The sequence below is a fragment of the Macaca thibetana genome, chromosome 5 (genome assembly GCF_024542745.1).
Source record: "Macaca thibetana thibetana isolate TM-01 chromosome 5, ASM2454274v1, whole genome shotgun sequence".
Taxonomy (NCBI): domain Eukaryota; kingdom Metazoa; phylum Chordata; class Mammalia; order Primates; family Cercopithecidae; genus Macaca; species Macaca thibetana.
This window is the reverse complement of record NC_065582.1, coordinates 13,795,594-13,808,136: the sequence shown is the minus strand read 5'-3', so window position 1 is coordinate 13,808,136 and position 12,543 is coordinate 13,795,594. Positions and strand designations below refer to the sequence as shown.

At 37.7% G+C, this 12,543-nt stretch overlaps 1 protein-coding gene across 3 annotated transcripts in view; it reads right to left on the bottom strand.

Moving 5' to 3' along the window:
* Window positions 1–338: 338 nt before the first annotated feature.
* ASB5 (ankyrin repeat and SOCS box containing 5) overlaps window positions 339–12,543 on the bottom strand; it is a 66,453-nt gene continuing 54,248 nt past the window's right edge. For all 3 annotated transcript variants that reach the window (XM_050792548.1, XM_050792550.1, XM_050792549.1), the window contains 6 exons: window positions 10,662–10,741; window positions 7,540–7,647; window positions 6,674–6,824; window positions 6,380–6,514; window positions 3,494–3,685; window positions 339–2,403 (listed from right to left, as the gene is read on the bottom strand). In XM_050792548.1, coding sequence (XP_050648505.1) covers window positions 2,276–2,403; window positions 3,494–3,685; window positions 6,380–6,514; window positions 6,674–6,824; window positions 7,540–7,647; window positions 10,662–10,741 — 794 coding nt within the window. In that variant the 3' untranslated portion in view covers window positions 339–2,275. The remainder of the gene's footprint in view (window positions 2,404–3,493; window positions 3,686–6,379; window positions 6,515–6,673; window positions 6,825–7,539; window positions 7,648–10,661; window positions 10,742–12,543) is intronic.

The following is a 12,543-nucleotide window of genomic DNA, read 5'->3' as shown; positions in this document are numbered from 1 at the left end:
ACTTTTTTCATGCAAAAAAATTGTGTCAACAGTGTCTGTCTATAGTTATTGTTTTACTAAATTTCTTAAATCTTTTGTCACATAGTAACTCTTTTCTTTTACTTTGTGAAATTTTGTCCTTGAACTTTAATGTATGTGTATACATATATGTATAAAATATGTATATATGTATAATATATGTATTAAATATCACATATACATATTATATGTCCCATATATATATAATATGTTTTGGATTAGATTCGGTGATTTGGAAATCGGTGGTGAAAAATATTAGTGCAACTGAGTCACTCCATGACCTTCATTATAAAATAAAATAATGAGACAAACACAAAGTGTTTTATTCCAGTGAATAATAATCACACTTTAATATAATAACAAACATAAAATACATTAAAGTTAGAACACTACTTTGATAAGACAATCATACTCAAGCTGAGATACAAGGTACAGATATACTGAAATTGTAAAGTGTCCATTTTAATGTTTGATATTTACTTCTTTTATTGGCACAAGACTAATAAGATAGATGTGTTGCATTACTCTTACAATCTAAGACTTCTCCTCTAGCTCAGGGAAAATACTGGTGGAAACCTGTTTTACCCAAAAGCAGCTTTAGTATCTGTTTAACCAGGTTATTCTGTAATAAGAACTCCATTTAATGCACATTATCCATTACAAATGTGTGAGATATTCTATACAACACACATTTAAAGGTCCTTATCCACATAGAAGACATTGTTTAGTGAATATGCTACAGCTTTATTTCTATGTTTGAAAATCTCAACAAACGTTTTAAATCACAACTGCTTTTTTTTTTTTTTCTTTTTTCTGCCAAAATGCAAGCTTAGTGATCTGGGGGTCATGTACAGTCATAATTTATTTTCTCATAGTCTGGAAGTTAGCCAAGAAGTCAGAAGAAAATAAACCCTGGGTTGTTGAAAATAGTGGTCAAAATATTTACTTTATCAAAATTTAATAAATCTATAAAACTCACCCAAAGTTGCTTTTGTTTTACAAGGAGTAGTATGTTGATTATCTTATTTCTAAAATCATTATAGACCCTGAATTACAAAAAAGGCATAAAATTTTATTATGTTTTCTATTGCACTCAAGTATAGTTAAAGCTGAAGAGAATAAACATAGTATTTACCCTTGCAGAGGACTAGCTTAGGAAAATCTTCTTTTATACAATACTCTCTCTTGCTATTACCTGCAAATACAGTGTATTCTAAATCCTTGTTTGTGTAAAAAAAATTAGAAACAGTGCGATTAAGTTCTCTATATACATTTTTTTTAAGGTCTCCAAATGTGTTAAGTGGCACCCACTCTTTAAAAACTCCACAATTTGAGTTTTTAACTTCCAGTTTTTTCATATCCTTGGACTGATGTGATGATCCCTGGAATGTGATCCAGGGCCTCTTCATCAATTCGATATGTAGTTCATTTTCTTAAGCCCAAGTATCACTAGCTGTTGACAATTTCTGACATGGAAGAAGGCTGGAGTAATATGCATATAACAGCCTTGATAAGAGATCATCAGGGGCTACTCCTGAGAAGGAGGCAGTCTTCAAATAGCCTTAGAAGGTGTGTAATGTTCTAAATATCTCAGGGTGAAAGGGCAGTACTGACCTTTCATCCTATCACTTTTCTGTAACAGGTCCATGTACTATGGAGAAAAGAAGTGACTTGTGAGTCCTTTGCTGGGGGCAAGGCAGTGGGCAATTTATCTTTATGAAGTGGTCATTCTAATGACCAGTGGACATTTAACATAGTGGATTTCCTGAACGAGCATCATCTTGGTTTCAGAAAGCATATTAGTTGCTCTTTGCTAAGCCATACTCATATTTTATGTCAATATCAATAACAAGTTAGCCAATTACAATAGCCAAAATTAAAAGTTAACCCATTAGTTGAAGAATATAGACCTTTATAAATATAATATGAATAACTTTACTAAGAGTTTTATTTCTTTCCAATCTGAAAGAAAACATATGATAGAGACTTTATTATTTTTTTCCTAAATCAACAAGAAGGTATGTTGAAATAACAAAAAATAGATATTATAAATATGCTATAATCCAAAGACAGCATCAATGATAAAACAATAGTACTAACTAGTACACTTAAAAAGAAAATTGATATTTTACTGCTTCCCTGGGTGATCTCATACTCACTTTTACCCTATCTTTAGCATATTTTAATATGAACTATTCCTTAAGCAAAAGAAATAGAAATTTTGATTTTTCAAGGTATTTAGAATTATTTTACTGTTTTATCGATACTGCAAGAAATTCTTCAGTAATGTTGGCAGCTGGAGCTGTGGGATAAGGTGCAATCTTGGTTTTCCTATGTAACTTCGGATACACAGTCGGCAAAGTTGGTAAAGAGATCTTGGGGTAGCTACAAGAAGACATGAAACTATTTGTTAATTAAAATATAAATGAATTTTTTATGTTGTAAGGGATATAACATAAAGCCATAAAAATTGTAATGCTTTGTAGTAAACCTAGGATAGTATGACCACTATACTAGGGAAATTTATGTAAGCAGTTATATTGCTTTTATTTGTAAGATATTATAATTCAGATATATTCCACATATGTTCTTTAAAACATTATAATCCTCAGGCTTAGGAAATAATTGTTGAATTTAAAGCCTCAGAAACAAAGTCAGCTGTTTGAAGGAGATATAAATAAAAAGTCCTGAGAAGTGTTATGCACTAAAAGGAGAAATTTAAAAATTAAGTTTAATATGTATGCTAAAAGAAATATTACACTCCTTGGACCAGGCTTAAGAAATCCTATTTTAGAACAAAAGTCTTAAATGTAAAAATATTTACTAATTTTATTTCTATAATATGTCATAGAAGGTTCGTGTCCTTATAAAATGGGGCATGTTCCAAATAGAAATCAGCAGATATGATACCAGAACTACATATAATGCATCACCAAAACTAATTGAATAGATTTAACCAAAGAAATATGATAGTTTAGGTAAGAAGAGAAAATTAAAATTATCATGATATCTTTTTTTTTTTTCCCGAGATGGAGTCTCACTCTGTTGCCAGGCTGGAGTGCAATGGCGTAATCCCGGCTCACTGCAACCTCCACCTCCCAGGTTCAAGCGATTCTCCTGCCTCAGCCTCCTGAGAAGCTGAGATTACAGGCACGCACCACCACGCCCAGCTGATTTTTGTATTTTTAGTAGAGACAGGGTTTCACCATGTTGGCCAGGGTGGTCTCGATCTCTTGACCTTGTGATCTGCCCGCCTTGGCCTCCCAAAGTGCTGGGATTACAGGTGTGAGCCACCACACCCGGTTGATATCTTCTTTATAGATAAAACCTAAGTTAAAAATTATTTACTTTCACAAATAATATTCCTTATTTTATGCCATTGTTACTTTCCATGCCAACAAAAACTCTCTCACTTTCATCTATGTTAGGCAAATATAGTTTTGTTTTTGTAAGTTTCCACATGTATTTTTCTTACCTTCATGTTGAAGCAGTATTCTTTCCACCATGCTGCTGGACGTAGCTACATCTATAGGTCGCAGAAGCTCTGTATTTTTGGCATTGGTATCTGCTCCAAATTCTAGCAGTAAGTTTACAATTTCTGTACTGGATTGTTGGGCAGCAGCATGTAATGGAGTATCCCAATATTTGCCTTTCTGTACATCAGCACCTACGTGTAATAGGGAGTGAAGATAAATATACATAAAAATTATTAAATAAGCCAATTGCCTCAGTGAGGGTAGAAAAGGAAAGGCAATAGAGGAAGGTTACTAAGGGGACTTCAACTCATTTGTTATGAGTTATTTCTTTATATATATATATATGTATATATACAGTATCTACATACACATGTATGCCTCATATGTACATAAACATCTATATAAACTGGGCACATCTGAATAGGAGAGGGTACATACATTTGTTATGTTACTCTCTGACACTTTTCTTATGCTTGAGCTATCATAATACAATTCTTTTTAACTTTTCAATGATCCCCAAAGTAATCATATTAACTAATATTATAAAGAATGCACAATTAAAGTTCATTCATTTTTATTTTCGTCATGGTTGATTGCTTTTAGAATTATTCAGGTGCTTATTTCTATTATTCTTTTCATTTATTTAAGGCAATGAAGCTCTTTGGTTTTCTTGGGAAACTCATGAATATGTGAGCTATTTAAGTAAAATGTATATAGATTTTCCTGCCATTTCTCACTTATGTAGTTTACGTCAATAAGTGTATAAAGATATTGAGCCTTGTAAATCAAAAGGCACATTGATGATAGCTGCATGAAAGGAAAGGTTTTAAAAATGCTTATGTTAAAATGCAGCCTACATGTTAAATTACCTCCTGCATACTTACTTTATCCTAGTGCAAATCCTGGCACGTGGTGGTTATTCAATGCATTTGTAATAAATAAATGCTGTTTAGTACTGTTAAAAATAACCATCCCATTTTCTGGTACATAAACGGTTACAACACCAGAAATGTGTACCAATAAAAAAGCATAAGTTCTTTTCAACTCTGTTTTCCGATACGGTCTTTAAAACTAACGATGTCTTTACGAGGCAGTACACTTTAAGTGTCCCTTTATGGCCCTTCTGCTCCTTTCAAATTTCAATAAATGTAATCATTTTCAATATTTTTAAAACAAATATAAAATGTTTAGTGAAAAAATTATATTCCATAACAAAATTTCCATAGAGAAAGCATAAACTTTGTTGGTTATGTCAATTTTATGGAAGAAAAGGGCCTGAAAATAACAATCAATCAACAAATACTAACAGTACTTTTTCCATATATATGTGTGTGTATATATACATATATATAGAGAGAGAGAGACGGAGTCTCATTCTGTCTCTCAGGCTGGAGGGCAGTGGCGCGATCTCGGCTCACTGTTACCTCTGCCTCCTGGGTTCAAGTGATTCTCCTGCCTCAGCCTCCCGAGTAGCTGGGACTACAGGCACGTGCCACCATGCCTAGCTAATTTTTGTACTTTTAGTAGCGACAGGGTTTCACCATGTTGGCCAGGTGGGTCTCAAACTCCTGACCTCAGGTGATCCACTTGCCTAGGCCTTCCAAAGTGCTGGGATTACAGGCCCATATTTTTTAAAACCCAGTATAAAATGTTTGGTGGAAAGAATAATATTCCTAGCAAATGAACAAAAGGCTTTAAAGCAGGGATGTCCAATCATTTGGCTTCCCTTGGCCACATTGGAAGAAGAATTGTCTTGGGCCACAAATATGATACACTAACACTAATGATAGCTGATGAGCTAAAAATAAAATAAAATAAAATCTTATAATGTTTTAAGAAAGTTTATGAATTTTTATTGGGCTGCATTCAAAGCCATCCTGAGCCACATGGGGCTCATGGGCTGCAGGTTGGACAAGCTTGCTAGAAAGCATAAACTCTATCGATCATACAAACTTCACGGGAGAATATAGCCAAAAAATAACAATCTGTCAATGACTATTAACAGAACTCATGTCTAAGACTGAGTAGGTATAATGAGAATGAAAGTGTAGATGTAGACCCTGCTTGCAAGATGTTTCTCAGTTAGCTAAGATAATGTGAGTAGTGCATAAAAGGGCTACTAAAAATAAAGGTCAGTATATATCAGGGATCAAATGACTCTCATAAACAATAAATAGCATAGAACTCCATTTACTCATTTTATCTATCTTCTAAACATCTATCACATGAGAGGATGAGAGAGAGGAACCTTGCTAGAGAAAACAGGAATGGAAAAAAGGTGTGATCCAAATCCTAATGGGACTCTGAGTCCTATGGTGAGTGGGACCACTATGGTCTCAATGGGTTAGAAATGTTTTTCAGGGACTAAAGCTGAACTTGAAACAAACCTTGAGGAATTGATTTCTTTCAAGTAAGTGGAAAAGGGCAGTAAGTCTTTTCAAGTAAGCAGGACAAAAAGTACAAAGTCTAGAAAAGTGCGTGAGTTTTTAAGGTTAGCAGAAGATGAGCTTGTCCAAGCAGTTACTATCCTGAAAATTTCTTTTGATGGATTTGTTCCAAGATATATACATACTTGGCAACATCATATTCAATCTTGAGGATCCTAATTTTATGACCTAAAAGTAGAGCTTTCAGACTCCATTACATACCCACATGTCTGCTAATGCAGGGCATGCAAAATGCAGAGATGATGTATCTATCTGTGAGCTGGGAAGCCGACTTATCAAGAATGAAGTTCTTTTTATTGGTTCTCTATTCATGTGTGAAAATGCTTACAATAAGAACATATTTAGCAATGAGATCTAATTTTTAAAGATGCTCATTTAGAGAAATAAATAACTGCTTGTGTGTATGGACAGAACGGAAGATGTTTTAAAGGAAAATACCAGCATAAAGAAGTTTCCAGATGCAATGGAATTGCTGTGACATACAAGCTACATAGAGAGGAGTTCCCAAATGAGGAATGTCTTGGTCAACGTCTATGCCCCAGGATATCAGGATGTCAAGACATTCATGGTGACCTGCCAACACAAAGTAGAGGATTTTACTTAATGCCCATCCACCCCACACACCTCACCCCAGGCTTGCCCTGTGGTATCATTCACTGAAAGATCAACAGAGCACTGCAGGTTGCTAAAGAAACTTTCTCCCCTTGTCACTTAATCCCAGAACTAAGTTACCTTTACTGGCGGCCTCATGCGTGGGGGATGGAAGACAGGACTCCAGCTGGGCTTTGGCGCCATACTCCAGAAGCAGCTCTGCACAGCTTGGACTGCCTTGGGAGCATGCGTTGAATAACGGAGTCACGCCATCTATCGTGATTGCATTTACCTAAACCAAACCAAAATATCCAAAAATAAGATTCATAAGTCATACATGATTAACTGACTTAGTGATGCATTTTCAAAAGGTATGTGATTGGCTAACAGAAATACTTGGGAAAATGTACACAGTAAATATGACAAAGTATATTTTGCTTTTACGCATCAACAAGAAAAGCTGTAAAACAGACAGAAATATGATGTGGCAGAGAATTCATTGGAATGGGCATAAAACTAGTGGAAATCATGAAAAAAAATGCATGCTCAAATAGCAAATAAGATCTAATTCAATGATTAGATACTTTTCAGTAAGAATAAACATGAAGAAAAAAGTGTAATGATGATGAAGTTGTAATGAAGCCACATTGCTAGTTTAAAGTGGTAAAATTGGTAATTCTATTTCTGAGACTTTATTTAAGGAAAATCATCCAAAAGATGGGCAAACATTATAGACCTAAATATGTTCATCGACTGCTATTTAGAGTCATGAAAGCAGGAAATAACCTAGAGAATAGTCTATATTACGATGCAGCGTGCTACCCATTTATGCAATGATTGGAAATCCTTTTCAGAGTGCAATAAGAAAGCTAAGGAATTCGAGAGCTTTATTTTTATTCTGTTATTTTTGAAAATGACCGAGAATGAAGGGAGAAGTAAAATGAGAACTCTGTTGGATTCTCTCTGTCGGTAGATGTTGAATTATTAATGTTTTGAAAGGTACTTACATTAGCCCCTGCTTCCAGCAGAGTTCTGGCGCATGCCACGTGATCTCCGAGGCAGGCTTCGTGCAATGGGGTGACGTGGTCTAAGGTTACTGCATTTACATTATAACCCTAAATGTGACATAATTGTGAAAAGTGAGCAAAGAGTTATATACTTAAAAAATCACTAGAGAGTGATATATTTTAGAGATTAAAGAATCTCAGGCAAACCAGTTTCCAGTTTAGCAGGATAGGCCAGTTCAAATGCCATGAGGTCAATCCGTTGTCTGGACTCCTAGCCCTATCATTGTGGCACCATCATGCCTGGACCCAATAATGCCTTAAGTATTCGGTTCAATAGATTCCGGCACATTTTCTTTAAATGTTGCTTTCTTAATAGTTTTTGTCCTTATTTTGTGCTTTGTTTTGTAGAATTAAACACTCCTTTTTGTTTTGTAGAACTAAAGACTTTTTTTTTTTGAGATGGAGCCTCGCTCTGTCGCCCAGGCTGGAGTGCAGTGGCGCGATCTCGGCTCTCTGCAACCTCAGCCTCCCAGGTTCACGCCATTCTCCTGCCACAGTCTCCCGAGTAGCTGGGACTACAGGTGTCCGCCACCGCGCCCGGCTAATTTTTTTGTATTTTCAGTAGAGATGGGGTTTCACCATGTCAGCCAGGATGGTCTCCATCTCCTGATCTCGTGATCCGCCCGCCTCAGCCTCCCAAAGTACTGGGATTACAGGCGTGAGCCACCACACCCGGCTGACTTGTTTTGGTTGAGGCTATAAAATTACAGGTCAGTCAAGAGTGGGAGAAAAATACTCTATACTATAGTAAACAGTTTTGTGAATTTTTGTCCCTAAATAGGTATGATGAAGTTGTGTGCTGGTGGTTAAGAACTCTGACTACAAAATCAATTAGACTTGGGTTTGAAGCGTGGCTCCATCATGAATAGCTTTAATTTGGACAAATACCCTAACCTCTAAATTTGAAGATTATCATGAACATTAAATGAGATGATGCATGTAAAGCAATTATTATTATAATGCCCAGCGTATGAAAACATTATTTTATTGCAATTATTCAATCAAAACTAAGGAAACACTTTTTCACTGTATTCCAATCAAACTCAGAATATCACACTGAAATAATTAAATACTATTAGGATGTGAGATTGTTTACCTTCTTGATATCTTTGGTATTTCATTGTCTGTTGACAAGCATACTAAGTACTGTAACAGGAAGAACCTCAAAGCCAAATCCTCATAACATACTACAGATCACCAAGATCTGTAACATCAATATAGACATGAAGAATTTTTTTTTTTTTTTTTTTTTTTGAGACGGAGTCTCGCTGTGTCTCCCAGGCTGGAGTGCAGTGGCGTGATCTCGGCTCACTGCAAACTCCGCCTCCCGGGTTCACGCCATTCTCCCGCCTCAGCCTCCCAAGTAGCTGAGACTACAGGCGCCCGCCACCACGCCCGGCTAGTTTTTTGTATTTTTAGTAGAGACGGGGTTTCACCATGTTAGCCAGGATAGTCTCCATCTCCTGACCTCGTGATCCACCCGCCTCGGCCTCCCAAAGTGCTGGGATTACAGGCTTGAGCCACCGCGCCCGGCCTGACATGAAGAATTTTTAAATGAAGGCAAGAAAACATAATCCTTTCAAAGATTTCGAGTTGGCTAGCCAGCAGTTAGACTTGGGAAGCTAATCCCACACGGCCACACACTAGAGGCACCGGATGGCAGAAGCACCTGAGAAGGCTGAGACTCCCTTTCGCATCAGGCTCTGGGGACAGCGTCTCGTGATTCTTGGCTAAACTGTCTGTGGATTAGAGACACACACTGAAAAATATCCTAAGACAGCTCTTCTTCAAAGAACTGCATGGCCCTTTCTGAGGAATTACCCTTTAGAAATTGTTGACCCCTTTTCAGTGTTTATTTTCCTCCCATCAAGTGATGAACAAAACAAAATAGTCATATGGTTATGACAGAACTGGAAGACCCTAAGGAAGTGTCTCACTCTACAGATGAGAAAAGGAGTCTCAGGCAGGTTGTAGTTCACTTCAAGTGCCAGCCTAGGATCCAGGTCTTGAGACCCAGGCAGTGCTGTTTAAATTGGGCAACACGACCTTTCCCCTTTCCCTTCTTCGTAGCCATCTGAGAATGTTCTTTCTCCTTGAGACTGGGAAACACGAGCACATGACTTCCAGATCTGGGTGTGCATTTGATTTTTTTTTTTTTTTTTTTTTTTTTTTTTTTTTTTTTTTTGAGATGGAGTCTCACTTGCTCTGTCGCCCAAGCTAGAGTACTCTGGCATGAACTTGGCTCACTGCAACCTCTGCCTCCTGGGTCCAATTGATTCTCCTGTCTCAGCCTCCCAAGTAGCTGGGATTACAGGCCCTAGCCACCATGCCCGGCTCATTTTTGCAGTTTTAGTAGAGATGGGGTTTCACCATGTTGGTCAGGCTGGTCTCGAACTCCTGACCTCAGGTGATCCACCTGCCTCCGCCTCCCAAAGTTCTGGAATTACAGGCATGAGCCACTGTGCCCAGCCTGGTTGTGCATTTGAAATACATCAGAAGCTTTCAACAACAACAAAAAAATACCCAAGCCAGAGTGGTTTTCTCAATAAGGATTTGTGTTTTTCATTTTTCCTCTGGTGAGTCTGCTGAGCAGGCAAGTATAGAAATGGTTGTCCTGTAGTTTTGTTAGGCAATTCCCCAGAGCATATCACAGATTACCATAAAGTAAACAAGATTGCTTTGGCATCTGATCTGATGACTTCTTTTTGGATATTTTATTACTGAACTAAGTCTGTAATTAGCTGTACAATTGTGCAGAGTTAAGCATATTTAGAAAGCTTAATCAATAACACATAAATCCAATCATTACTTCCTTAAATGTCTATCGATGAACAAATATGCTGTCTGGGAAATTTAAAATACTAAGACATACAATTATATCAAAATATTTATAAAAGAAGTTTCAAAGATAAGTGAGAAACTATTGACTTCTCCGACATGAGTTAAAATAAAAGAGCAGAAGTAAAAATCAAGTAGTTTTATTATATTTGGATTGATTTATTTTGACCATGTTCTATGCACATGGAAAGGGGGTATATTTTAAACTATTTGTAATATATTACCTGTGATAATAATGTTCTCAGAGCAAGAAGGCGACCTTGACTTGCGGCTTCATGTAGTGGTGATCGATCTGCCCAGGAACCTGTCCAAAAAAAAAAAATAGAAAACAAAAATCTGTGAGTCAAAGTGATTACTAGTAGATACAATCAATTCCAAGGTCACATAAATTATTCACACGCAGTTCTCAACAGGGTGACCCAGATACTTATACTGTATATTAGGAAATTTGACTTTTATTGCAGGAACCAGATAGGCAGTTCCCAACATGAGCCACGATGCATGCTCTGAAATTGACCCACCCTAGACTTACTGTGCCTTTTTTTATTTTTTTTTATTTTTGTTTATAGATGGAATCTCACTCTGTTGCCCAGGCTAGAGTGCAGTGGCATGATCTCAGCTCAGTACAACCTCTGTCTCCCAGGTCAAGAGATTATCCCGCCTCAGTCTCTTGCGCAGCGGGGACTACAGGCGCACACCACCACGCCTGGATCAGTTTTGTATTTTTAGTAGAGACAGGGTTTCACCATGTTGGCCAGGCTAGTCTTGAACTCCTGACCTCAAGGGATCCACCTGCCTCGGTCTCCCAAAGTGCTGGGATTATAGGCGTGAGCCACCGCGCCCGGCTTACTATGCCTTTTGAATTATCTGCACTCACTATTACCCCTAGTGAACCACTAGTAACATTTTTCTTCCTGACTTTATGCTTGGCTGGCCTAGAGGTCTTAGTTCCAGAGGGAGGAATGCTGCCGCCCAGAGATACAACAATGATTCCATTGCCATGGAAGCTCAGAATGAGCTCCTCCCGCCTCTGAGTCAACAGGCAAAGAAGAAGGGAGTTATGGTGTTGACTGGGGTGACAGATCCAGACTTCCATGGGGAAACTGGACTAGTACCCCACAATGGAGCTAAGGAAGAGTATGTCCAGAGTACAGGAGATCCTTTAGGGCATCTCTTAGTATTATCATGCCCTGTGAATAAGATCAAAGGAAAATCACAACACCCAATCCAGGCAGGACTATGAATGGCACAGCAGGAATGAAGGTTTGGGTCATCTTGCCAGATAAAGAAGTATGACCAGCAAGGATGCTTGCTGAAGGCAAAGGGGTTACATAATGGGTAGTAGAAGAAGGTAGTTGTAAACACCAGCTATGATCACGTGACAAGTGACAGACATGAGAACTATAATTGTCATAAGTACTTTCTCCCTATTTTGTTAAGAATATGTTAACATATATTAAGCAAATTTATCTTTATTTTCATTCCCTTTTTATTCCTTTATAGGTAGCATAAGATGTACTGATTTTTTAAATCGTGAGATATCAGGAAAGGAGTAAACATCATCCCAGAACTTTACCTCTTCTTCTGGAGAAGGGATTAGTGCGTTTTCTGTTATTGTCAGGATAGTAATATTATATCTGGTGGAACCATTACCTTGTTGTTGCATTTGTTTTGGAGATTATGTGGCTTAAGGAGATGCACGTAGGAGCCACGTTGACAAGGGGTGGATTAGTGATGGTAAATTTCAGATGTCAACTTGACTGAATTAAAGAACACCTAGAGAATGGGTAAAGTAATCCTTATGAGTGTGTCTGCGAGGGTGTTTCCAGAGGAGATTGTCTTGTGAGTAGGTGGCTGAGTGGAGAAGAGCTTCTTGCAGTATGGATGGGCACTATCATATGGTTGGTGGCCTGGAAAGAACGAAAAAACTCTCCTGGTGTTGGGACACTCTCTTCCTCCGGCCCTTGGACATCAGAACTCCAGGCTTTCTCTGACCTTGAGATTCCCAGGACTTCAGTGGTCCCCTGGGTTCTCAGGCCTGTGGCCTCTAACAGAGAATTACATTGGCTTTCCTGGTTCTGAGGCTTTGGTACTTGGACTGAGCCA